Consider the following 27,985-nt stretch of genomic DNA (forward strand, 5'->3'; position numbering starts at 1 on the left):
ACCTCGGGTAGGGTTCAAACAAGGATCGAAGAGGAATAAGAGTCGAACAAGGTAGAATACTTGCAGGTATATTGAGTGCTGAAAAGTGCTGTTTAAATTAGTTGTAGTTTTAGGTACCAGGAGCACTTCCATCAACCAAAATCAAATAGATCTGAACGGCAAGAGAGCACGATACTGAATAAGAACTTTCTTGTTAATTATTGTTGAACCTCAATGGTCACGAGAAGTTTCAAAAGTATTTGAGGTTATTCGCTAAAGATTTCAGAATATTTGAAGTAGGGACTTTTTTGTGTGAGGGTATTTTTGAAATTTATTAGGCAAATTATATTTAATTTCGAAGTCACCCGGCTTTGCCACTTCATATTGAAAAATTTATAAGCCAAATTGAACTTCAATTCTCATGAGTTGTTTAAACAGTATTTGTGATTTGTAAGAGATATTTTAGGAAATAATTATGTCAATTCAATTCAAATTATAAATCACCCAGCCTTGCCATTTCAGATTAAAATATTTATAAGCCAAATTGAACCTACATTCTCATGAGTTGTTTCATAAGTATTTTAGGTTATTCTTAAAAGATTTCAGCATGTTTGAAGAAGGCAATTTTATTTATTTAAAACATTAAAGTAATCACCCGACATTGCAATTTCAATTAGAATAAGTCAATTTGAACCTCATTTCTCGTGAGTTGTTTTAAAGGTAATTGAGGTTATTAATTATCAAGTCTCATATGGTTTGATAGGCCATTTGCTTAGTTTTGATTCAAATAAGATTCTGACCACGTCCTCAAAGGCACTCAGAACATATCGGATGTGGTCATTGGGATCTTGGCTTTCCCAATCTCTCTTGAATGTAATTATCATAATGGTTGTCTTTTTAACCATTATAGTGGCAACACTGCCAGCGGTCTCTCGCACCATGTTTTGTGACTATCTGAGAGAGGCAACACGTTGTTATTTAATGGTTAAACGTGGCAATTTTGGCGTCTGCGGCTACATCAACAGAGACAGCGAGTCAATCAACCTGTACAATTGAGTTTGTCAGTGCAAGAAACCAACTAGTGGCGCTAGTGGTACGCGTGATTACCTCTCACTCCAGCAGGCCTGGGTTCAAACCCAGTCGGCACCACCGGGATGTTCTGAGGCATAACATCTCTGATAACGCCTTTCTTCGGAAGGGAAGTAAAGCCGTTGGTCCCCGGTTCATGAGCTGATGGGTGGATAGGTACCCAACTAACAATTTTAGCTGCAGATTAGCTTATACATCCAAAAATTGGCTTATACAGCTAATTTTTGCCTGTATAAGCTAGTCTGCAGCTAAAATTGTTTGTTGGGTAGGGTCCAGGTGTGGGAGCTGCCACCCTGGCGTCGGTAGCATTGATGCTCAACACGGAAAAACATGATCGACGGAAAACAAATTAAGAAAAAAAAAAGAAATCAACTAGATAGAGTATATGCTGAAAGGGTTGAATAAAAAATAGGAACCGTTTGTATATTATATTTCAAAATGGAATCTGGCATCCATGAAAATGTCAGGTTTACGTATCAGGGAATCCAACAAAAAACCTTTTTGAGTTATTTATTATAGAGTTTAGCAACTTTAGTCTTCATCCAATACCTCACCAGTATTTCAACTATATTCATCTTTTTTCAATCGTCAGCTGGCAACCGTTTGCAATGTTCAACATGATCCCGTAAGAGACCTTCAGTTGATCAATTGTGAGCGATGTCTTCAGGCGGTACTTTCTCAACATGTGAACGATCGTAATCTTCATGGAGAGAACGGCATACCGCATTCCCATGCAATTCCTTGGCCCGCCACTGAAGGGAATAAAGGAGTACGGATGTCGTTTGGTCACGTTGTCTGGGAGAAAATTATCCGGGTCAAATTTGTCGGCGTTTTGACCCCATATTTTTGGGTCCCGGTGGATTTGATAAATTCCTATTATAATGTTACAGTTGGCTGGAATGATGTGTTGATCTGAAAAGTTTCGGCAATGAGTCATTTTAGCAGTGGTTAAAACTTGATCACTCACCATTTAGTTTGACTTCACCGGTCGTTACCCGAGCCAACATTGGACCAACGGGGTAAAGTCTCATAGTTTCCTTGCACACCATGTCAAGGTACGTAAGGTTTGCTACATCTTCGGCGGAAACAAATCCATCTTCTCCAGTACATACTTGCATAATCTCTTGAAAGCAACGGTCTTGAACATCTGGGTGCATTGCTAACATTAGCAAAATGAAACTGACTGTTTTAGCTGTTGTATCATTACCCGCGAAAAGAATCATTACAATATGATGGGGGATATCATCCTTTGCCGCCGGATTGACTTCACATATGTATTTTTTAAGGCACTCAAGGACATTTTTGGGTTTACTGGTGCCGTTATCATCGTTTGACTTGTGAAATTGTTCACCCAAATTGAATGCATGCAGCAATTTGCTATTCATTTTGAGATAGGTTTTACGGCTTTCTCTTTCTATCCGGTATGCTTTGGTCATCCGGTAGATAAATTCCGGATATTTCCATATTGTAAACATCCTAGCTACCATGATTTCCATGTAGATGTCAAAGAGTTCCAAAGATATATCACCTTCCGGTGATTGCTGCATTCGGTGGTCACATCCAAAAGCAGTTACTGGAATGAAAATATTGCATAAGGTTTCTTGGTGATTCGTAGACCTATACTTAAGCTACAGATTACAGTAAATTTGGTCAAGTGTACACTTGGCAACGTCCCGTTCAAAGTTACGCTCTGGTTTTCCGACGTGTTGCTCAAGTAGCTCGGCCAGGAGGGCACTTTTCTGGTTAAAAATCGGTATGAAACTGTTGAGAATAGTTGGTCCCAGAGCAGGATTCAGCGTTTTTCTCAGGCCTTTCCATAGATGACCTGCAATTAGCGAATTGGTTAAATGAGTCACCCGAGCAGTTTGAAATCCAGCTCGGCTTACCGGGTGCAGTTAGCAGTGTTCGTGGAATCCGGAAAAATGAGTAGTGCAAGGATTTGTCGAGACAGTTCGGAGAATACAGAACTGCCTGTACTTGTTCGGGATCGAAAACGGCTACGTGAGGCAAGGGTCCCATGTGTATGCACACCGGCGACGGAAAGTTGCTGACGAAATATATGAGCGTGTCAGCGATGGTTTCTGAAAAGGTTCACGGTAAGCAAGTACCAAATTCGATAATATGGATGATGATCATCGATTTCGGGAAGATGGTTTATTTTTAAGGGTGTGTGCGAAAGTGTTTTGACTTTACAATTTCATTGGGAAACATGCCTTTAAAATGAATTATCCCAATTAGGAATTGTCAATTTAAAAAAAAAAATATATATCAAGATCCGGATCTGAGAAAAATCTTTGAAATTTGGTATTGAGGAAAATAAGATTGGAAATTTTGGACATAGACAAAATCAAGATGTTGGACATAAACATTCTCAGGATATTAGATTTTGGAAAATTTTCATGATCCCGGAATTAAAGTTTTCTAGATCGCACTCTAGCAACTTTTCTTTTAACCCATTAACGCGCAGTGATCTATTTATAGATCAGCATTTTTGTCTCTTTTATCATGTCTTAACAGAAATTGAGAATGTTAATTATGTTTTCAATATCTCTAGAATGATCCCTGGACTATCCTTGACATCTTGTTTTCAAATAGTGTGAGAATAATCCTTGGGTTACACCTGGAAAAATCCCGCATTGTCCGGAGGTCGAAAATGACTTGGACGTTAACGGGTTAAAGGCACCACACTTGAATATTTGGTCTAGCTCCATGGCTCGGATTCTAATCATACGAGATCTCGTACTTTTTCACCACGCTTTCGTTATCTTGTACCTGGTGATACGTTGACAAATTTATGGGCGTGCCCTATCAGTGGTAGCCTGGTAGGTCCGGACATGCTAGCCAGACTGGCATACATTTTTCTTCGGGTCCATTGAAAATATATGAACACCGTTAAGACACTCGCGCATATGTACACTAGCAATGAATCCCACAACATTTCGTTGACGAATATGCTGCCGAAGAACGTGCCAATGACAACTTTAACACTTCAATTGAAAATCAAACCGTATCAGAACGGAAGCACTGCTCAAACGAAAGTGATGTGCCTCTGTGCAAAATTTATCTCGTTGACTGACACATTTAGAACCGTTCATTGAGAACGTTAAGCGTTTCAATTATCTGGCGCGTGGCTGAGGGTGATTCGCCCTTGTAGTACCGTATGTAGATGTATCCTATTCAATTTTATCCCATTGTACTTTTGGTTTCGGAGATATGAGCAAATGTACTATTGATATGACGAGCAGTAGTGAAAGATCAATCAGGGTTTTGATATAAATTATAATTTGATCATTTAAGTGCTAATGGTTGCACTGTTTATAGCCTTGTTTTTGATTAAATTAAAATAACAATAATAATTGGGATTGAAAGGGTTCAAGTAGATGCATGAGTACTGGGTGAGTAAGTAATGCCGAACTCACAAGACATCTGATATTGCAATTTCCATTGTTTTTATCATTTGTGGCACCCCAGTGTTCCTTATTTATTAATTAATTAATTTATTCTGGTTCTAAGCCTGTTATTTTGATTTTACAACTGTAGATTAATGTTGTAAGTGCTCATAATTTACTAGTATCGTGTGAACGAAGACTGAAAGTTGAATTTGAATTTTTCTTAAGGGCTATTAAGGCCCATCTGGAACTTTACGCCTGCTCTCATTTTTGAGTTTTGTGTCTTTCCTGAAAACAAACCAGCCTGATCAAGACTACGATGGCAGGGATGGTAGCAGGTGTTGGTCACTTTTTTCAAGCCGGTCACTTAAATGTCACTATTTTCAACTAAAAGTGACTAAAGTCACTTAAAAAAAGGTCACTAGAGTAGCTCTATTCCAGGTTTCCTAGACTTTTTATTTGTATTGCCGGCAGTCATCTCAAATGTCTGTATATTTTGTGTTTTTGGAGCCATTTGTCTTAGTAGCACATTTGTCACTGAACAGTTGTGGTTAGTGTTATTAATTGTGACTAAGCTATTCCAACTATACAATAATAAGTTACTACTTCCATTATTTGTGTTGCTTCTTGCTCTGAGTTCAATTTTTATTCGATGAGCTTAAATGAATACAATTCACTTCCAATAACTTATTTTGTGCTGCTCTCTAGCGAGTAGTGATTTTAGGTCAAGGAATGTTCAGATGATCTACACTCGTCAAATCTAATAAATTGCCCAACATTACCTGTATCATCGTAGATTACCCCTTAAATATTCCGAGGAGTTATTGGAAAGCTATTTTCTATTTCCGTGCATTGGTCGTCAGGATATATTTAGGGAACTTCGAAAAGCAAATATTATGGGCTTCTAAGATATATTCAAAGGCATTCTAAAAGAAGTTTAAACATTAAACGGGTTTAATGTAAGGGTATTTTTAAGGTGGTTAAGTTTTTTTTTATTTGATAATCGGAAGTCGCCATACTTCAAAGGCATTATGCCAAACGGCCTTTGGATATAATTTCGGGAAATTAATTATTATAATAATTATTATTCCGCCTAAAAAAAAAAAAAAGAAAAAAAAAAACTGCTCTAGAAAATTATAGCCACAGTAAACTACCAGTCAATCAAATAGATTGGTGTGAGAGCAGAAGGTGCTTTTGAAAAAGGAACATAATGTGATACATATTTTGTTTCTTGTACCAAAAATCACGAAAACAGCAAAACTCGAATGAACTGCCTTTGTTTGAAAGGGGTGAAAACATTTAAAATTTAACATTTTAGCTGCTTCCCAATCTACCAAACCAGGGTCTTATAAATTTCAGAGGGTATAAGGAACATTTTTCCTATTCCGGAACGTCTAAATATTACAGTTCGAGCTCACTGAAAAAAGTTTTCAGCGTCCAAATAGTCTGCAAAAAAATATAACTGTAGATATTTCGAGATTTTCAACTATGACTATGTCTGGAAGTTCGTTAAAGTTCCATCAAGTTTCAGTAAGCTGGAAACCATTCGGCCTTATGACCATTCAACGTTATAATCTTAAACCTAGTGGCTGTACACCCTTGAAAGGTTCATTGAAGCTTGCAGATCTTTCTGGGCAAGCCATTTAGAAACCATTTCGACCTCGAGGTTTCTTTTGAATTTTCCTTCGATTCCCCAGAAAGTTGTAACCGATTTCTTTCGGAAGTTTAATTTTGCTTCCATCGGAAGATTCTTTCTACTTCGCCAGGAACTTGTATCCAGTGTCTGTCCGAGATTGTTGAGATTCGCCGAATTTAGTGTTTCGATTTAAATGATATGAAGATTAAAGTGCAAACAGCGTCAACCACCAACTGGACAGCACGAAGCCCCACCATGAAGTTCCGCAACTCACCACCAGATGCCGCTAACAGTAGGATTGGAAGGCTATTGAGAGATGGTGTAAAGAGGGTTATGATGGGGCGAAATTGGACTAAAAGAAAAATGCTCAACGATCTAAAGCGCAAGGAAATCACCCGCCAGCGTTGCTAGCTTTGAAAGCCTGGTGAAAAGCGGTCGTAGTCGTAGACCAAACTAGACCAACCAAAATCAAATCGAAACTATAGTGAAGGATCGCAAAGTTAATAAATGTGATGCGTGCGCAAAGTTAATAAATGTGAGACGTGAGACTTGAACAGTAGTGAAGGAGGAGCCAACGTACGAACATATCCAGGTAAAAACCGTTTAAGCTCAAACCCGATTGTTCTCATCACTAACCGCCATCATGGTATCGTTTTATGCCCATAGGACCCCGTAGCTTACCGCTAAAATTTATCCACGGCGTGGTCAGACCTCATCGTCTTCGACCTACGGTGCGGTTAAACCCCGAAGCTACCGTAAAAATACCACCGTAGCGAAGTATCGAACCTTTAAGAACCTCCCCAAACGTCCATATCAACAACCGTTCGTTGGTGCCCCGAGTTTACTCGCGGACTCGCTGTACAGTTCGCGTACGACTCGGCAAACGGTACCGTGGCAGTACCCGTAGGAAGAGAGGAGAGGAAGTGGTAAGAGTTGTATGTACTGGGACACCCACAGTCGAAACCGAGGAAGAAAGTGAAGGTGAAAGTGTAGCGGAACGGAGGAGAAGGGGGCCCCTTCGACGCAGAAGACGAAGGAAGAAACTATGGAAGACTAGCTGATAGCTGATAGCTGATAATAAATCGAAAAGTTTAGAGAAATAAACGGTATCTGCATGAAACTGAATAAAGTGGAAATTCCCCTAGTAGCACCCTTGTTATAAATTGGTCTTGGAAACTTATATACGACTTATTTCAGTTATAAACAAGTTGCTGCATCTTTTTGGGACAGAATTGTGCTACTTGGGTCATTTGTTTGTGCGAAAAGGACTTCGCAGTAGGCCACGCTTGAAGCTGACGTGTTTTTCTTTTGGTGCGTATTTTTTGTAAGCAAATTAAACACTTTTTGGCTTTCAATTTGTTAATTGATGTGCTGAAATTTAGTTTCAGGTGTTCATAAAGTTATCATTTATTGATATATCGTGTTTTGCCTGTGTTTGCCCTGAGTGGCTCGGTTGACCTTGAATCTAACCTCCAAAATATACGACGCAGCTTCAGTTCCATTGTTCGGTGTCGATTTTCATTGCCTCCCGGGAGCCCGGTTCTTCGAGTTCGGATGCTACACTTTCGGCGTGAGAGATCGCTCCGGTTGGTGAACTAGCCCGGAAACGTGTTGATAATGTGTCCGTCGCGAGTTGTGGTGGTGATTCGGTGGCCGACGTTGCCGTGAATCAGCATGTTTTCCGCTTGCAACAGTGCTCGACTGCTGTTCTCTCGCCGGTGTCGGAGATTACGAGCAATATAAAAGATACGCCCAAGACTGGACGGGTGGCAGTTGGTGGCCGCAAACTGTTCCTGAGGAAAGCACTAGACGCGAACCACCTCCCAGATGACCATGGCAATGCAAGACAATTTGTGTTCATTAAAGGAAGTATTACGACAAAGGTGCATCACGAAATTAGGTGCAAAGCTTAGAGAAACTCAAAATTACGGAACCCATGGATAGCAGAATCAAATTAACAGTTTTTAGAGATAGACGCACATTTTTGCCTAACCCGTACGATGTACGCGGGGACTTGAAGTATGTCTGTATGTTTTTTGCCTGTGGACTTGGAGACATACTTCAAGTCCCCGCGTACATCGTACGGGTTAGGCAAAAATGTGCGTCTATCTCTAAAAACTGTCGCATTAATGGCCCTTCGCTCATTTTCAACTTCTATTCAATTTTCATACTGCCGTACTCTAACGGAACTATCCACCTACCCTCTTCTAAAGATCATTATCTAGCTAATAAATCATCACACTAAAGCTTCATGTTAGCATTTCCAACCAACTCTGAAAATCAAGTTAGTGTAAAATTTACTATAAACACATGCGCCATTTCCGAGCAGGGAAAGCTGGATTCTTTTCAACTTCAAATGATATTTGACAGCGTCCATTAAAAAATGTTTTTGACGTGATTTCTGTAAAAACCGAACATGTAACGAAATTATGAAAGATTTTGGACGTTAATAACTCAGCTGTCCCTGGACCAATATCAATAATTTTATCACCAATCGATCAGAAATATTTTCACGCTTCGCACTGTTGATTTTCAACAAGAAACTATTGAAAAAGTGGTAAAGGTCAAGTATTGTCCAAAAGCGTTGAAATAATTAACAAATCCACCATAACCATAACGTACATGCATATGCTGCTTCCCCAACACAGTCATCACATAATCGTTTCTAGACGAAACATGTCGATGTAGCATTGCTGCTTCTCAAACACTGTCATCAGAGAGTCGTTAGTAGACGAAACAAGTCGAATTGGCATTCGCCTCCGATCTCCGAGCATCTCATAAAAAATGCTCTCCAGAGTTGTAATCTTATAACTAAACTTGGAAGGAGGGGTGCAAGTGATTTCGATCGATTCTCTTCATAGACTTTCTGTTTCGTTAATAACTGGACAGCAAACACATTCATTAATTCGAATGTTGTTCTGGATGATAGAAGAGCATAGCAGAAATAGTGCGAAATAGGTTAGTGAAGCCATGGTCATCAAAAGAGGAAATCGATGAAGAGAATTGACTTTCACCCCTCTGCTTCTAAGCCCCTTAATTCAGTCGTCGTCATAGCAATGAAAACTAGCATCACACCGCTTTTGGTTCTTGGGTTACACTTGCTGGTTGCAATTCTGCTATTCGACATTTTCGAAGGACCACCAAAAAACATGAAAGTACACTATTCTCTAGAGATGCCTAAAAGTCCAATTATTCGATTTTTCCAGCTATTCGATTGAAAATTTATCGAATTTTCAATTATTCGAGCACGTAACTGACATCCTTTCTTATTTCTACTCGTTTGATTTAGCACAGTAGAAGAAATTAGTAAAAGTAGGTACTTATTTATCTGAACAGGCATAGAGAAGAGCCATGACGTGAAACAGGGTCATAAATTCGCCGAAAAATGTATTAAGCGTCTTTCTGCTAAAGGCTAAGATTTACCAACTTGTTGAGGGAAGGAGTTTAACGAGAAAAACTAAAAAGGGGAGGAGAGCGCTGGGTGGACACCAGTTCAATCAATCAATCAATCAATCAATCATTGAACCGAAGAATATGGGCTTGTCCGGTCCGGTTTGCTGATCCAGCTGCCTACACATAATCATCATCTTCCAAAGGCTTTAGGCATGTACTACAATCGGCCCTTGTCAGGGCCACCAAGATTTTCCCAAAGAGTAAAATTTTTGAACATGTCCCAACTAAAATTCATATCAAAAGGTTCTTTTCAGGGCAATCATAGTCATACTACAAATAGAGTAGAAGTACATAGAGTATAAAAAGAGAGAACCCCGCTCTAATTCCTATACCTACACAAAATACAAGCTCCTACTGCAGTTAAAAAATAACATTTCTTATATAAAACAACGTAGTCCTACGTCACCGTTGTGTACAACCCCCCCAAGGGACTGTCTCTTGTAGTTTTCTTTTGTATAGAATCGCCCCACTGTGCATTTATGTGCATCATATTTAACAGAACTTTACACTACTTTTTCGAACTGTGTAGTTTGCCGATCTATACAGGGAAGATGAGAATGATTTCAACCCGGAAAGATCCTGATCCAGACCGGATACCGGGAATCAAACTTATCGCCTCCATCATGGTTTGGCTGTACAGTTGCACTTTCGCTGACTAGACTCTAAGGAAAACCCCGTACTCAAACTGGTAGATCTATGCTCTTCATTTTTTTTCACTTAATTACGGAAGCTCATCACAAATAACATTCTGCGTGTAGTTTTTCATCAGGTGGGTACACGAACTGTCCGAGTGTCCAGATACTGTTTTTCTCCAACTTGGCACTCAACAGTCTACATTTCTCTACTTTTGCCCAAACTACGATATCCAAAGCTTTGCTGTGGCCGCAAAAGACCGTCCAACTTCGTCCAAACACCGGTCGAAATTGACAAAGATTTTCAGATCTTCGGCTGATCGACTATCACCATCAGCAGAGCAACGACCGGCGAAGCATATCGGCAGCAGTGTAGAAGCTATTTCCGAATAGGGCTTTCCACAACATTTAAAAAGTCCTCCGATGAGCGGTGCTAATGTTACCGGACCGGGAATGCGGGATGCCGCTGCCAAAGCCGACGACTACGACGAATCCAAAGCTGGTGACTAGGAGGGAGAACATTTTTCGGACAGTGCATGATTGTAACTGATTACCGTGTTGCAAATATTATTACACTAGGGTTACATTGTGTATGGGGAATCGTTTAACTGAATAATGTTTCATGGTGTAATTACATTGCAGGTATTAACATAGTACTGTCCTCTTCGTGCTGCTACTAAGTACCTACGTTGATGGGGCGAAATGATTGAGAATTTACAACTGATTGCCCTACTGTTTGTTTTATACTCTGTAAGTGCGTTTGATATATCTAATTTATTAATAAATTTACTACATTCGATGGGAACTTCATCCCGCTTGTTTGCATGCGTTTGGGTATAATTGTTTTACTGTCTCTTCTCCAGACTGATGAAGCAACCATTGCCAATTTTGAGTATTACGCAAAACTTGAGGGTCAATTTATCCATCGTAAGCGATGTTTTCAAACGGTACTTTCTCAGTATGTGCACAATCATGATCTTCATAGAAATCCACGCGTACCGTACTCCTATGCAGTTCCGCAGGCCTCCACTGAATGGCAAATAGGCGTAGGGATGTATCTTGCTAATGTTCTCCGGTAGAAAGTTGTCCGGATTGAACTCGTTTGCCTTTGGGCCCCATATCTCACAATCATGGTGAACCATATAGTAGCCACAAAAAACCATCGATCTAGCAGGAATCACGTGTTTATCTGCAAATGAACATAGGGTTTTTAAAGGAAATAGATCATATTTTGCGAACTACGAGACATGAATTTCAATAATTCTCGGAACTTTCATAATTATTATAGTTGTCGGTGTTTCCGAAGTTATTATAGTATTATAATAGTTACCGGTATACCAGAATACTTATCGCAACGTTACATTTCACAGAACGTACCGCTCAGTTGGATGTCGGCTTCTGCTACCCGTCCAATGACGGGCCCTACCGGAAACAGTCTCATCGTTTCTTTGCACACCATTTCTGTGTACACGAGTTTCGTAGTCTCTTCGATCGATACTGGTTGATCGGCATCCGGGCAAGCCTCCATGATTTCCTGATAGACTCGTTCCTGTACGTCAGGATGCATTGCCATCATCAGCAGCAGATTGCTCATCGTGGTAGCGGTCGTGTCATTGCCGGCGAATATGATCGTGTCCAAATGTTCGGAAATGTCATCTACCGCTAAATGTTGCTTATTTTCCCGAGCCAACTCTAGTAGCTTGTCGAGGAATATTTGCGGCATTTTACCATCCGTTTCTTGCACTTCTGGCTGATTCATCGCAACCTTTCCAGACAGAATTTCGTCAGCGTTCCTGGCCTCCATAACTCGGTTTGTTAAAATCCGAGCGTAGCGGAGAATCTCTTGTTCTCTCTTGTATTCCTTTGACATCCGGTAGATGCGTTCGATGTAATGAGTCACCGAAAACATGCGCTTCAGTACCAATTCCATGAACTCTTCCTGCAAGTCAAGGTACTTATTTCCTTCCGGAGACTGCTGCATGTCGAAATTCAATCCAAATGCCGTGGCTGAAATTAATTTCAACAGAGATAGTTAAATGAGATATCATCAATGTGCATCCTACGTACAATAAATCGTATCCAAGGTACACCTTGCAATCTCGCGGGTGAAGTCACGTTCTCCTTTGCCAACATGGAGACCCATCATGGTTGTCAGAATGGCACTCTTTTCGTTGAATATCGATACAAAGCTATTCAGGATACCCGGTCCGAATGAATGGTTAAGAACCTTTCGCTGACCTTTCCAGATATGAGCTGTAAGAGTTGATTGAATCTATTATCTACTACTGTTGATGATCAATTCTAGAATTGCTGGACGCACAGGGAGAGGAAAACAGTCCTTTGCTGACGCGAAAAAAATCATACACAAAGGCTCGGCTGATGCAGTGTGGCGAGGTGAGTACGGCTTGAAGATGTTCCGGTTTGTAGACGCAAACGGCTATGATGGGTCCTAAATGGATGCACATCGGAGACTGGTGGCTACCGGCCAAACTGGTGAGGTGATGGAAGATTTGCTCTGCAACGGGAAATGCCAAAGGGAGTTCATTTACTTAGATTGGGTTATTTTTCATTATGGATCATCTATATATATAAATGAATTTCTGTCTGTCTAAAACAAAAATTTCTGTATAAGTCGAGAACTAATCAAGCAAATGGAACCAAATTTGGCATGTGGAGCTCATAGGGGGTAGTCCCTTAGGTAAGAGGGGGGCTACGTACTATATAGCATGTTTTTTTTAAAGTGGTGCATAAACTCAAGCTAATCATGAATCCCGAGCAAGACCGGGTGCAGCGGTGCCGGTGGTGTAGTGGTAAGAGTGATTACCTCTCTCCATAGCAGGCCTGGCTTCAATCCCAGTCGGCGACATTGGTGCTCAGCACGGAAAACAAGATCGACGGAAAACAAATCAAGGAAAAAAACAAGACCGGGCACACTCAGCTAGTTATTTATAAACAGGGACAAGGGTGAAAGTCTACTTTTCAATCCGACAAGATTGTTTACCAAATTACCTCTAGCGTGGTGTGTCTTACAATCTAGATAAACTTAATTTACTCTAACTTAATTCTAAGCTCTAAGCATTCTTAGCCTGTCCCATTTTTACATTAGTGTTATTGTATGGCAAGAACAATCATACTCTATGCCCAGGGAAGTCGAGAAATTGTGCAACACGTTGCTGTATTGTTGCGCCTTTAACGACTGAGCATAAGGAGGTGTCAATAGCTCCACCACCTCGACCCTAGATATCGAACCCATCACAGCATGGGTCGGAACCGAGTGCTTTAGTATTGCCATTCCAAAATATTGATCCTCGATCCACTAAGATAAGGAAGCAGTTACGCTTACCCCTCAACCACCAATACCATCTTGTGTGGTTGGTTGTACATACATGTTTCGACCGATGAAAAGTGGCACCCACTACCGTTCTTAAAATGTCTACGTAGTTTATAAAGACTGAAAATAAAATTGTTGATCGAGTGGATTTTTTTATCTAGTTCGTTTATTTGGAAGGCTCAATGTTTGTAACACTTATTTCTATGTCTAGTAGGATGTGGGACGAATACTCGCGGCTTACGCGAGGATAAAGGAGTACATTGCGAAGGATAGGATCAGGGGAAAAGATTGAAAGTGGGGTTTCGTTGTCTCATCAGAGCGTTATTGCCAGCATGAACGATAGTGCTGTTCTAAACTGACTGGAATAGATTTTTACTGGGATTGAAGATAAAGATATTGCAGCGTTATCGTGATAATCTGTTTAAATTATCGATAGTTCGATGAAGATAATGATAATTTATCTTCATCGGCGTTAGCGCTTTTTTTGAAAACTAACTAACGAGATTTTTAGCTATGACGATAACTTGAGTTTAACGTTATCGGTGACGACGATATTTTACCTTTTAACAACCCTGACCTGGTTGAGGTGCACAATAATCTAGGATCGATTTAACCACACGGTAAATTTTCAAATTGTCTGTCTAATAGCTTACAGGAAATTCAGTGGTTAGCGACACGAATGGTCACACACGTTGTTAATCATCAAAACGAAAATAAGATGTCCTTAGTATTTGGCAATGTATGGATAATGACGGCACCAGAGAACGATTTTTGAATATTCTAGAGGGCCAAGGTACACAACCCTAAATCCTTATCAGAGACGTATTGGGATCCCGCGATCTTTGTAATATGCAGTAGATTTATGTGTTTCTGCAAATGACTAGTATAAGAATTTAATTCCTTTTGATTTGAGATATATCTCTTTATTAGTTTTTGTATGAGACTCATCGTCGCCCACTCAGTGATGCAAAATATCATAACACTCACGTGACACTCGTCTTCGCATCAACCGACTATCGCTGACAGATCGTTTTGTCACGCAGTGAGAGTTAGAGCCATGGCAAACAACAATCACCAGTAATGGTCGCTGCTCACAAGCAAAACGTTACACTCGCTGCTGATAATGAAAAGCATAACGAAAACAGTGAAGACTTCTGCAGTACGATCATGAGAAAAAGCGAAACGACAGAAGAAAATGAAAACAATGCCAACGCATTCCAAGTTCGTCTTGGCAGGCGCGAGTGTGTGAGTTACAAACAAAGCAGGCAACATTAAACGGAAGCTGTTGGGTTCACTCACCAAAGCACTCACATAAGCAAGCAAAGCAGCAACTGCTTCAAAACGAGCACAGATGAGTGTCGTGATTGTCAGAAATGACCAGATCGGTGATGGATCACAACAGAAGACGACATTCACCAGTTGCCTTTTACTTCTTTCGTCAACTTGATGGATGGTCATGGAGAGAGCTTCGACGAGCACATTGATAGGAATGTACAAAGCGTTACTACCATCAGCTGTTTGATGATCGTGATTGTGATAGGTCGCAACTCTGCGCCCAGTACTCTAACAAGTGGATTTTCGACTTCGCGCGTAAGGTTTGTCCCGATTCGGTTCCGGTCCGATGCAACACTCGCGATCCGCCGCTGGAAAACGATGACATGAACTCCCCGTTTTCGATGGTAGAATTCTCAATTGCTCTTCTTTCATGCAATAACTCAGCTCCGGGAATTGATCGAATCAAGTTCAACCTGCTCAAGAACCTCCCAGAAGTCACAAAGAGGCGATTGTTGAACTTGTTCAATCGATTCCTTGAGCTCAACGTTGTTCCGGATGATTGGAGACAAGTGAGAGTTATCGCCATCCAGAAGCCCGGTAAACCCGCTTCGGATCATAATTCGTACCGTCCCATCGCGATGCTGTCGTGTATTCGGAAGCTGTTAGAAAAAATGATTCTTCTTCGTCTGGACAAGTGGGTCGAGGCGAATGGCTTACTCTCAGATACGCAATTTGGATTCCGTAGGGGCAAAGGGACGAACGACTGCATTGCGTTGCTTTCAACTGAAATCCAATTAGCCTATGCTGAAAAACAGCAGATGGGTTCAGTTTTCTTGGACATTAAAGGGGCGTTTGATTCTGTTTGCATCGACATCCTTTCGGACAAACTCCATGCGAGTGGGCTTTCTCCGATTATCAACAATTTCCTGTTTAATTTGTTGTCCGAGAAACGAATGAGCTTCTCTCATGGCAACACGGAAATTGCACGAATCAGCTACATGGGTCTTCCACAAGGCTCATGTTTAAGTCCCCTCCTGTACAACTTCTATGTCAAAGACATTGATGAATGTCTGGCCGAAAATTGCACGCTAAGGCAGCTTGCAGATGACGGCGTGGTTTCCATGGTTGGACCAACAGCACCGGACCTGCAAGGACCATTGCAAGATACCTTGGATAATTTGTCTACTTGGGCAATGAATCTGGGTATCGAATTCTCTCCGGAGAAAACAGAGATGGTTGTTTTTTCTAGGAAGCTTTATCCAGCACAGTTTCAGCTTCAACTTATGGGTAGAACAATCACTCACAGCATGTCGTTTAAGTATTTAGGTGTCTGGTTCGATTCCAAGTGCACTTGGGGAAAACACATAGCGTATCTGAGGCAGAGATGCCAACAGCGAATCAATTTCCTTCGTTCCATTACCGGCACTTCATGGGGAGCCCATCCGGAAGATCTGATAAGACTCTATAAGACCACCATTCTCTCGATTTTGGAGTACGGTAGCTTTTGCTTTCAATCGGCGGCGGGGACGCACATATTGAAGCTCCAAAGGATTCAATATCGTTGCATTCGAATCGCGCTAGGTTGTATGCAATCGACGCATACCATGAGTCTTGAAGTTCTTGCGGGCCTCCTCCCCTTAACAAATCGTTTTGCGGATTTATGGTTCCGGTTCCTCATCCGCTGTGAAGTCATGAACCCGCTGGTGATCGAAAACTTTGAGAAGCTGCTAGAGCGGAATCCTCAAACACGATTCATGAGCTTGTACTACGAGTACATGACTCTGGACATCGGCCCCTCCTCGTTCAACCCCAATCGCGCTGTCTCCCATCATTTCAGTGGTTCTTCCGTGAGATTCGATCTCACAATGAGGCAGGAGATTCAAGGAATTCCAGAGCCTCACCGTGCCCTGATTGTCCCAACTATTTTTGCGAACAAATACCGCCACGTCCCCACCGAGAAGAGATTTTTCACAGATGGGTCGGTGATAAATGCGTCCACTGGTTTTGGAGTATTCCACGATCTTCATAGCGCCTCATACAAGCTTCAAAAGCCGTGTTCGGTATACGTTGCTGAACTAGCAGCTATATCGTATACGTTAGAGCGTATTGCCTCACTTCCACCTGACCAATATTTCATTTTTACGGATAGCTTAAGCTCCCTGGAGGCTATGCGTTCAATGAGGCCGATGAAGCACTCGGCGTATTTCCTCCAGGAAATACGATCGTCATTGAGTGCTTTATCAAACAGCTCACATGTCATCACCTTGGTATGGGTCCCTTCTCATTGCTCTATCCCGGGCAATGAGAAAGCGGACTCGCTGGCCAAGGTGGGCGCTATGGAAGGCGATATTTACGAGCGACAAATCGCCTACCACGAATTTTTCACGATTTCTCGTCAGCAAGTCCTCGCCAACTGGCAACAAAAGTGGAATGATGGTGATCTGGGAAGATGGCTACATTCTATTGTCCCACAGGTGTCGATCAAACCCTGGTTCAAAGGGTTGGATATGAGTCGTGATTTTATTCGTGTAATGTCCAGGCTCATGTCCAATCACTGTTCGTTAAACGCCCACCTCTTCCGTATTACGCTCGCCGACAGCAACTTGTGCACCTGTGGAAACGGTTATCACGACATCGAGCATGTTGTTTGGTCCTGCTCCTTGCATCATGAGGCGAGATCCGTTCTGTGTGATTCCCTTAGGGTCCGAGGAAAACAACCCTTTAAGCCAATTAGAGACGTCTTGGCTTGCCGTGATATCGACTTTATGAAGCTTATTTACGACTTTCTTAAAGCTGTTGATTTATGTGTTTAGTGTTTTGTGTTTTAGTCATCCTTTACGTTTAAGTTTTAAATTAGTTCAAAATGCTTTCCCTTGTCCTCCCTCCAAATGATAAATAAATGTAATCCCTAATCTCGAGTAAACCGCGAGTAATCGGCCCCCGTTCTACTAACATTAGTTGTAAGAAAATGATATTCACACACAATTATGTAAAAATATTCGGCTCCGCAAAGCTAACGCATTTGAGCCTTGACAAATAAATGGATTATAAAAAAAAAAAAAAAAAAAAAAACTCTGCGCCCACTGGTTACTATAGCCTGTCGAACTCCAGACGATTGTAGAACCGCACTACCGTCATACTGGTGCCAACGCTCTGATGAGACAACAAAACCCCACCTCATCACCTGACCCTCACCTGTTCCTCACCAGATCCGATCGTTCGACAATGTACCCCTCTAACCTCGGGTAGGCTGCGAGCATTCGGCCCAACTCGTACTAGACATAGAAATAAGTGAATTTTGCTACAAACAATGAACCATAAATTATTGGCTCCGTAAAGCTAACGCTGTAATTGAGCCTTCCAAATAAACGAACTAGATAAAAAAGAGGTCCTTAGTGACTTCCTTGTGGAACACCCGATGGTATGTCAAACACATCGGATTTGGCAACATTAACCTTAACGAACCTTCCTGAATGATGAATATGATTTCAATCAGCGATCCACGGTATTATATAAAGTTGGCTCAGATTTGTGTCAGCGAGATCTTGAGGGATTAAATCGAAAACCATTGAGAAGTCAGTATACCCAGAGTCTAGTTGCTGACGCTTTTCTTTAGTGCCAATGCGAATGTTGGTGTAGGTCATCAAGTTGGAGATCGTCAGTGCTGTCATGGTAAATTAAGAACTAATTATTCACTATTTTTTGCTATGTGTGCCTGTAATTTGGAAATTCACACATAATTTAGTTCCCTCTAACTATCAATAGGGTATGGGTAAAACTCCATCAACTTAAAAATACTAATCTAAATGCTACGATGTTTTATGTCAGACGCTTTGGTCATTGGACATTTCAGAGGACATAAAGCTATGCAGTCTTTCGTTCAGCGCAAATAGTTTCGCGATTATAATCTAAAACAAGCTCTGATGAAGATCTCATATGCTGGATCAAACGTTGACGATGATAAAATTGTAAACAATACTTTTCCTTGTAGACTGAAAAACTGAAAAAAAAAATCGAATTCTTCTAGATTTTTAAAATTCCCTGTAACTCTTAACTTTTCTAAAATTTTCGGTGCTTTTCTGAAGTTAGGGGCAATTTTATTAAAATCTCTGATCTTCAACAAAGTTCTCTTCAATTAATTTCTAAGAGCTTTTAAGAAGTAATCGCAATTTTTCTAAACTAAATGGAACTGCCTTGGAATTCATCTAAGCTGAAGCTCTCTAAATCTACTTGAACTTTGTGATACACTGTGAAGCTCATGGAACTTTCTTTAAAATATATCAAATTCTTTAAGCTTCTCTGGACTTGCCTGAAGTTTTCGTTTCTTCAAGAAATTCCTTAAATTTTCAAGAAACTCTCGAAAACGGTCTAATAAATTTTCTGATGACCCTGGAACTGAGACCCCGCAGTTTCCAGAAATTTTAGGAACAATTATGAAATTCTCAGAATTCTTGCCTTTTGATTCAGCGCTTTAACGTTCTGCCAGATTGGTCGAGGTAGATTTCATGTGTGAGTAAGTGATGCCATTTGCCATACTTATGTGCAATTCACTTTAAAAAGTGATTTAGTTCCAAAGAGCCTGAATAAAATGTGGCACTTGCGAAGATCACTTGACGGAACATTGATACTATTTGTATGAAACACAAGTAGATGCTTCCATAATTTAGTGTAGATAGCATATTGAAAACTGTGTCAATTGTTAGTCAACAAATTGAGTGTTGCATTGAAATACTTTAAATCTTGTTAAATTTAAATGTTCTCCCATTTCACGTCCGTTGAACCGTTCTGCACGGCCATCCCGTCGTGGTTATGTCACAGTTTTGCTAATAATGTATATATCTATATCATTTCCGGTACCGTGGATTCAATAGAGTAAAAGTGAAAGGAAAGTAGTAAAATGGGGTGCATGCGATACGACAATGGAGTGATGCCCTTTAAAAAAAAAAAATCCCGGAGATGGGCATTGTCTATTTTCTGGGAGACTTTCGGGAGACTACCAGTGATTCTGACTGGAGAAATACGAAGCGTTAGTGAGAAAAAACAAGGGATTCCAAAAGAAGCAATCAACGGCCGTGAACGAGTGGAACATTGTGAGACCTGTCCAATCATTCTTTACAAAATAAATATCGAAATTAAACTAAATGCGTGCCAGGGCTTATTGTGAGTGAAAGTGTCCTCAGAACGGGTGTGACTCTCCAGACATTCTTAAATGAGTTGTTGGATCTGCAATAGAGCTGTAACCTTCTAACTAACGGACTAAAACTGTCTGCAATTACCATAAGCTGAATTGATAGAATCTAACATTAAAAGATCTTAGAACTACTTAGTGTCCTCTCTCAAAAACTAAAGATCTTTAAATTTATCCGAAAGTCCGAACTCAAGATTTTAAGATCTCTGAATTTCTCTGTAGATCTTTAGAGCTAGCTTTCTTGAAAGATTCAACAATTCTCTAAAAGTTCTGCAGACTTCTCGGATGATTTCTTGACACCTCTGAAGTTTTCTGGATGTCTCTGAAGTCATAGAACTTCTTTAAAGTTACTAAGCTACTGCAGTTTCCTTGAAGCTGATGGATTCACCTTGAAGTTGAAGCTGAAAATATTGCAGCAGTCTCCTTTATTTCCATGTCGGGATCATTTAAAGGTTAAAATCCGTACACATTAAAAACGCTGCCAGTAAGGCATTCTGGGACCAGGAGGAGTGTCTACAGAAGAGACTACTGCCTTTTCTGGAGCAGCATGAGGTGGATTGCCTATTCTGGCCGGACTTGGCAAGCTGCCACTACTCAAATTCCACCAGCAGTGGTAAAGCAAAAATGGCGTCACAGTTTTTCCCAAGGAGATGAATCTGCCCAATACACCGGAACTAAGGCCAATTGAGGAATACTCGTCAATTGTGAAGCACATGAAGCATATAAAAAGGGTGTAACTGCATTTGACTTGAAGGATTTTAAGCGGAAATGGAATTTGACAGCCAAACAAATGGGAACAGGGCTTGTGCAAAACATGATGGGCCGTATACGAAGAAAATTACTAGCAATGGCCTACGGTAAGAAAGGGAGACTGATACAATGGTCTTACAATACGCATAATACCTACTAACAAGATTTTCAACCTTTACCACTGCGACCAGTGTTTTGATCTATTGTGGTTTATCCTATTTTTACTGTTTGCCATGTGTTTTGATGATCAACCACTATTGGTAGAGTGATTTTTATCATTGATTATCGGCAATATCCCAACATGGAATTCCACTTCGAATGAAGTTTACAACTTCATTGGGCATACTATAGTTCAGATTTCTCCAGGTACGGTCAGTTCTTTATCTAGAAATCTGCATCGTTTATTGAATAGTGCAACGCAATCACACAATAAATGTTCAGAGCTTCCGCCCTCCAAACTAAAAAACCGACATCCATCATCACTAAGGTTTCCAATATTTTTTAAACGGTGTTTACAAGGACAATGTCCTGTTATTTATGTGTTCTAATGCCTTTTTGAGAGATTGAGTAAACTTTGCGTATTCAAAGTGTGGTGCTTGAGGTGTTATTCAATTTGTCATAAACCGTACTTTTTCCCCAGTTCTTTAATTCCATTTTCAGATTAGAAATAACCGCTGAAGTCCCCTTATTATCCCACAGTCTGTTCATGAACCTTCCCCAAAATCCTCGGTAATTTCTTTCATTCCTCGATTCCTCTTCCTATAATTTGTGTAGACCCTTTTGAAGTTCTCTAATCTTTCTTGAAGTTTTAGCTACTATTCTGATGATGTTACACGTTGCTCTGAAGTTAATAAAACGGCCTTGTATCTTCGTGAATTTCTCGTAACTTCTGTGAAGTTTCCGAAATTTTTCTTATGGTCTCTTATTTCCCTGATGTTCTCAGTATGTTTTGAAACTTCTATGTTCCCACTGGTTTCCTCAATTTAATGGAACTGCCCTAAGGTTATCCAAGTTTACCTGGTGTTCTCCAAACTTCCCTAAAATTCCCGCAATTTTCCTGACAATCATGGTCTGAGTCCTCAGAACTGCTCGAAACTTCCTTTAAGATCTTTAACTCAGCTTAAGGTTTGGAAACTCCTGTTAAGATTTCCGGAACTTAATGAGACTGCTCTGAAGCAATTTATCTTCACTGAATTTCCAGAAATTTCAGTGAAATCTATCGAACTGCTCTGAAGCAATCCGAACTTAACTAAATGATTGAAAAACTTGCCCGTAGCTCTGCACGTTCTTGAAGTTTTCGGAACTACCATCATGCTTTGAACTTCTTTAAAGTTTTCTGGACTTTGTCCTTGGAATATCTTTAAAGTTCCTGCACTTTTTTTCTGAACTTAATTGAACGATCCTTAAGCTATCGAATTTTCCCTGAAGTTTTCGGAACTTTCCTGAAGTTTTCCTATAAATTCCTATAATTTCCTTAACGTTAATAACACTGTTCTTAATCTTAGTTCACGATATTTTGCTGAAATTAATTTAACTGCCCTGTAGTTTTCGAAGCTTACTCCTAAAGATCTTTATATTCTTAGTAATTTCAAGAAATTCAGGTTATTGAACATTCCAGCATTTTTTCTGATGTTCATTGAACTTTTACAATTGTCCTGAAGATCTAGGAGCTTAATTGAAAATTCCGAAATCTGCCAGTCGATTGTGGACACTCAATTTTTTTTTTTTAAAGTTCTGGGAAAATCTGTTTAGTTCCATAATTTTTGATCTGACTTAATTGAACTGTCCTTAAGTTATCGAATATTTCCAGAAGTTTTCGGAAATTCTCTAAAGTTTCTACAATTTGAAAGTTCCTTAAATTTTCTTGATGTTAATAAAACTGTTCATCTTAGCTCGTGATTTTTTTTCTGAAGTTCATTTTAGTGCCATGTAGTTTGCGGAATTTACTTAAAGTTTTTCAGATTTCTCTGAATGGTTCGGATGTTCCCTAAAGTTCTTGGAACATTTCTGAAAATTTCTAAATTGCTGTAATAAGCTCCTACTTCCCTGATTTTTCATGAGCTTCCACAAATTTGTCAGTTCTCCAATAAAATTTCTATAATTTTCCTGAAATGAGTTAGACTGTCCTAAAGTTCCGTTTTAAAACCGATCAACTACGGTTCAGAGTGGATTCTATTTTCTTATGAAATTTCTGCATGCCAGAGGCAAATAATTTTTTTATTTAATTCGGATATTTTTTCTAAGCGTCTGTTTTATCATGCAATATTTCTTCACTTGGAGAGCGCCTAGTGTAAATTGGCATTCACAAATTTCTTTAATGCCTTTGAAAATGTATTGACCTGTCTTCACAAGAGTACATGAGAATCCACAGCATTTTACAAACCATGCAACCAATTCTGCATTTGATACATTTTGAAATTATTCTCTCATCTTCAGCTATCTTTGCCTAATATTTTCACAATTTCACTACTGCTTTTCGATTTTTACGATTTCAACTTTGCCTCCCTAAACTTAGCTTACTGTTCTTTGAGCACTTACAGTTGTTTATTTCGAACGATTTAGAGTCTATGTCATTTTTGCAATCGTACGAAGCCCATGAACCCGACAATTTTCACGACCAAACTGAACTGCCTCCTACGGCATGACATGGCTGCACCTCATTCGACGAGTACATCCTTTAGCCTATCAGTACACTAAAATCCAACAGCTTAAATCACCTGGTGATGTGAATTTCATCAAATATAGATGTCCAAGCAGAGGCACCTTAGGTGGTCCATTCATATGGGCCACAGCAGCCAACACCTTCCGTCGGGACCATCGATAATACACACCAACCACGATCAGAACACTTAATCCATACAGAAGAACTGTATTCCACATTTTTTTTCCGATAAGGAACACACGCGCACAATTTCCTGTGTTTTGGAAACTCCAAACGATATCTCGGGATTTGTAAACTACGCGGATCGAGATCCTGAGAACGAACTTCCAGCGCGAATCGAAAGTGAGTGGACTCCGGAGGTTCATAGCGTTCGTACTTTATTGAGCTTCGATTCATTCCGGCCACCGGAAAACAGGTCATTCAACGGGGGATACTCGGATGTGAAAGCCTTGATCAAACTGAAGCACTATTCCGGGCTTTGACTTCCTGTCAACAAGGCCATGCAGTCATGATCTCCATTCGTAATCACCAGCTTTAGGAAGCTTCTTCACCCGCCCATCAGCATCAGCATATCCCTCGTTCTAATTCCAGTAAAGCGCCTTTTCTGTGTTTAAGCTTACAAATTATCATACAACGTCACTACTGTTGATCACGATTGCCATTCATTAAGATCAAAATTAGGGTTTTTAGTACTCGTGTGCATTCCGATTATTATTCCATTACGAGTGGGTAAGTGCTTGTATGTGTGAGTGCAAAAAAGGTACCTATGATAGCTGGTGAGGTGGAAATTTTAGTTCAGAGGAACGTTGTTGCACGTGAAAGTTGAACAACAATAAGCAATTTGTGACGGGTCGTACAAACCGGGCGATGAAGGTGGCAATTTGTGATCGCCTCGCGTCTCCGGATACAGCCATTATATTGATTCTCGGAGGAAGGAGTTATCAATTATAACTGTGATCAACACGTGAATATGTATATCGTATAGACCGGCAATAACTGTATCTGTTTGTCCTTGAGATGGTGTGTATGCGCTTTACGGGGAGGGAGGGTTTGGAATGCTAAATGAAACACTGTTGGACTGCGATACTTCATTCCAGAGTTTGTCTTATGCGCGATAATTAAGGTGGTATTGAATTGAATAGTAGCCACTAGAGGTTCTGTCATTTTTATCAAACATATTAACGGTATAAAAAAATATATTTCCGATATTATAGTCTTTGATAATCTCCTTATTCGATCTTGGGACGAAAGAATTGTTTTGGATTTAAAACATAGACTACTATTCGGGATCTTGAGCTCATTTAAATGTAGACTCATAGACACTGAAAATCTTTCGAGATTTCGGATGACAAAATATTGGCTTTCGTGTTTCTGATTATTTGATATCAGATCTGACGCCACAAAAGTCATTACATTAAATGATGAATCAAGCCCAGCAACTTAAAACGAATCACTTGTTTGATACAAAATGGGCTGCAAATCCAAAATAATCTGGAAAGGTCTATAAAATCGACAAATTAAAGGGTGTCCACGATGAAATTGCCACACACAAAATTGATTCGCAAAATTCGAGTTTTCATCCGATTGCCATCAAATTTTCAGGGATTGAGAAATAACTATTAAACTTCATTTTACCATTTTACTCGTATTTTATTTACAGTCCATACGCAAATGCCCGCACCTTGGCCTTAACCCCGGCCATAAGATTCTGCACAACCTGTGAATCAACCGTTTTTTTGCATGTAAACCCATACTTTCTTCAGTTCCTCGACTGTCTTCACTACCTTAGGTCGTTTAAGAAGGTGCTGCTTCATAATCGCCCAGTACTTCTCGATGGGGCGGAGCTCCGGAGTGTTGGGAGGGTTGAACATTTTCGGCACGAAATTGACCTTATTGTCCGCATACCACTTCAGCACGTCCTTGGAGTAGTGGCATGAGGCCAAATCCGGCCAGAAGATTGTTGGGACGTTGTGGGCCTTCAGGAGAGGAAGCAGCCGCTTCTGGAGGCACTCTTTTATGTACACCTGTCCGTTCATCGTGTCCTGGGTCACGAAAGGTGCACTCCGCTTCCCGCACGTGCAGATGGCTTGCCAAACCAGGAATTTCTTCGCAAATTTGGACATCTTCTGAGTGCGGACATGCTCCGGAAAGCTGAACTTATCCTTGGCCGTGAAAAACAGGTTGCCGGGGATCTGTTTGAAGTCGGCCTTCACATATGTTTCGTCGTCCATGATGCAGCATTCAACTTTCGTCAGCATGTTGAGGTACAACTTCCTGGCACGGGTTTTGGCAGACTTGTTCTGCTTCTCGTCGCGATTAGGGGCCTTTTGTACCTTGAACGTTCGAAGCCCAGCCTTAGTTTTGGCCTTCTGGACAAAACTTCGGCTTAGGTGCAGCTTCTTAGCCACATCCCTAACGGAGGCGTTCGGATTTCGGTTGAAGGCCCCAACTACGCGGTTGTGATTTTTGGTGTTGTACGGAATACTTTTTCCTTCACTTCTGGGCTTCCGATCGGTGGTCAACCGTTTCTCGAACCGCTTAATCACTCGCGACACCGTGGAATTCGCGATTCCCAACGTTTTAGCGATGGAACGATGCGAGAGATCCTTGTTCTCGTGATGAATGCGCAAGATTTTATCACGCACGAGCTGTTCTTTCGACTCCATTTCCGCGAGTTTTGACCGCAGGACTTTAAAACTTGCAGTATGTAAATAATGCACTATGAACTAAATCCACCCAAATTTTCATTAAATTCTACCCAACGGTTAAAAAGTTAGAGCAATTTCATAGTGTGGCAATTTCATCGTGGACACCCTTTAGTAATAAAAGTGTCACGTTATTTCAAAATGGCCCAACATTTCCAAATGTCCTTCAAACTACCGAATCAGCCGAAAATATCATATGGTGATGAAAAATGGTTAATGGTATTGGCATCAATAAAAAATGTTTTCAAATGGCATAATAACTCTAAAATCAGGCCTTCCGTGGTGGTTACTCATGGTTACTCCATGAGTATCCAGTTTCTAAAACCGATTTGATATTTTGTAATGAAAACTACCTACATTGGTGCTGAAATTCCGATCTACATGAGCTTCTCTTATTAACTCTGTTCAATAAAATGAATAAGTTAATTTTTTAGACACCCACCCATTACTGTGTGCTCATATGAACAAAATTGAGCTCGTACAAACATATCTAATATCTTCTCCTCCCAGGATTTTATCGATTCTTTTGCGAGGGTTGGTTTTCATAGATTCTTACGTGGTAAATGAACCAGGCCAAATAGCAAAACAAATGTTGAATTTCAGACTCGATCTTCTCCGTTTTGCATGAAACAATGCATAATTGTTTGATATGGTCAACCATTAACATTTGAGCTAAATTTCGGCCATTTTGAATTTCGCAAAACAACTTCAAAATGGCATATTTGATTTGATATTTTTCAACAAATCATAACTCGAAAACGTAACTTCCAATCGAAATGACGACTGAGGCATAGTTGGTGAAAAAATATTGCTTTCCAGGAAAAATATGTACACATAAAAAGTTTTAGAAATTTTGGGTTAAAATGAAGAAAAGTAATTTAAACTTAAATAACAATAAAATGAACCCCTTGAGTATTTTTTTAAATTTTTAATTAAATACCTTATAAAAATACAATTTTTTGTGATAATTTTGACAATTAACACAAATCATTGCACAAGAATTTTAGGACAATGATTTTTGTTTAATTTTTTTTATAAAATTTTGTGCAGAAGACATTTTTTTTTGCTTAATTAGAGAAAGTTAAAAATATGTCAAAAAATGGTTTTTAAGGATTAAAAAAAAAATATATTTAGTGTTCATCTTGAAGATTTCATTGAAGATAGTTTTTTATGTAAGCTTTTTTATGAAAATTGTTCAAAAAAGGCTGAAGGGGTGATTTTTTGTCATATAAGTTTTATTTACCTTGTTTTGATGCCTTCGTCTAAAAATCTCTATAATAAAGATTTAAAAAAACCTTGTTTTGATTTTTTTTACTCAAAACTAGTTAATTTTTTTAACATTGTATATTTTTCTTGATAAGTAACTATTTTTACCTAAAACTTTGTCTCAAATGCCTTTTTGATTGCAATTAGCGTTTTCAAGTTATGATTTGTTATATCATTGAAATACGCATTATTTTTAGCGAGATTCAAAATGGTCGAAATTTAGTTCAAATGTGCATAATTGACCATGACAAACAATTATACAAAGTTTCAAAATAATCGGAGCAAATTACATCAGGCTGATTCGTCATTTGACGACATTTGACATTTGACTCACATGTCAAAGATTTTCCGGACCGATCCATGATTTCAGGAATATATCTGGAACTTTAAGGAAGTTCTGAAAAAATCAGGGAGGTACAGAACAAATCAGGTATCTTCTGAGCTTTTCAGTGCGATTTTGAAAACTTCAGGGATGTTCTAAGAACTAGTATTTGGGGAAGTTTAAATATGTTTAATGGTACGTTTCGCTTCAGGGCAGTACCATGAACTTCACGGAACTGTCGTGAACTTAGAAGAACTTCAGAGAATCTTGACTTCAGACAATTCCATTTGGAGGTGATCTCGGCGTAG

The 27,985-nt window shown here is 39.9% G+C and overlaps 4 protein-coding genes across 4 annotated transcripts in view; all 4 read right to left on the bottom strand.

The window, feature by feature from the left end:
• The window catches only part of LOC135705201 (uncharacterized), a 217,881-nt gene extending 191,830 nt beyond the window's left edge, over positions 1-26,051 (bottom strand). Inside the window, exon 1 of the mRNA XM_065226810.1 lies at positions 24,899-26,051. Within this exon, the coding sequence (XP_065082882.1) occupies positions 25,109-26,050 (942 nt within the window). The 5' untranslated portion in view covers position 26,051 and the 3' untranslated portion in view covers positions 24,899-25,108. The remainder of the gene's footprint in view (positions 1-24,898) is intronic.
• Positions 1-27,985, bottom strand: part of LOC135705187 (uncharacterized) — a 351,007-nt gene that overhangs the window by 91,177 nt on the left and 231,845 nt on the right. The window lies entirely within an intron of this gene.
• Positions 1,640-4,006, bottom strand: LOC135705196 (probable cytochrome P450 313a4). The gene is made up of 5 exons (XM_065226802.1): positions 3,841-4,006; positions 2,955-3,149; positions 2,708-2,893; positions 2,036-2,641; positions 1,640-1,980 (listed from the first exon to the last, which is right to left on the bottom strand). The coding sequence occupies exons 1-5, from the start codon at positions 4,004-4,006 to the stop codon at positions 1,640-1,642; spliced, it is 1,494 nt and encodes a 497-aa protein (XP_065082874.1).
• On the bottom strand, positions 10,812-23,829 carry LOC135705194 (probable cytochrome P450 313a4). The gene is made up of 5 exons (XM_065226799.1): positions 23,440-23,829; positions 12,499-12,693; positions 12,246-12,431; positions 11,556-12,185; positions 10,812-11,367 (listed from the first exon to the last, which is right to left on the bottom strand). Exons 1-5 carry the CDS (start codon positions 23,747-23,749, stop codon positions 11,024-11,026), a joined length of 1,665 nt encoding a protein of 554 aa, XP_065082871.1. The 5' UTR covers positions 23,750-23,829; the 3' UTR covers positions 10,812-11,023.

The sequence above is a fragment of the Ochlerotatus camptorhynchus genome, unplaced genomic scaffold, assembly GCF_037179485.1.
Source record: "Ochlerotatus camptorhynchus isolate MF236.1 unplaced genomic scaffold, CSIRO-AGI_Acam_v1.1 ptg000261l, whole genome shotgun sequence".
Taxonomy (NCBI): domain Eukaryota; kingdom Metazoa; phylum Arthropoda; class Insecta; order Diptera; family Culicidae; genus Ochlerotatus; species Ochlerotatus camptorhynchus.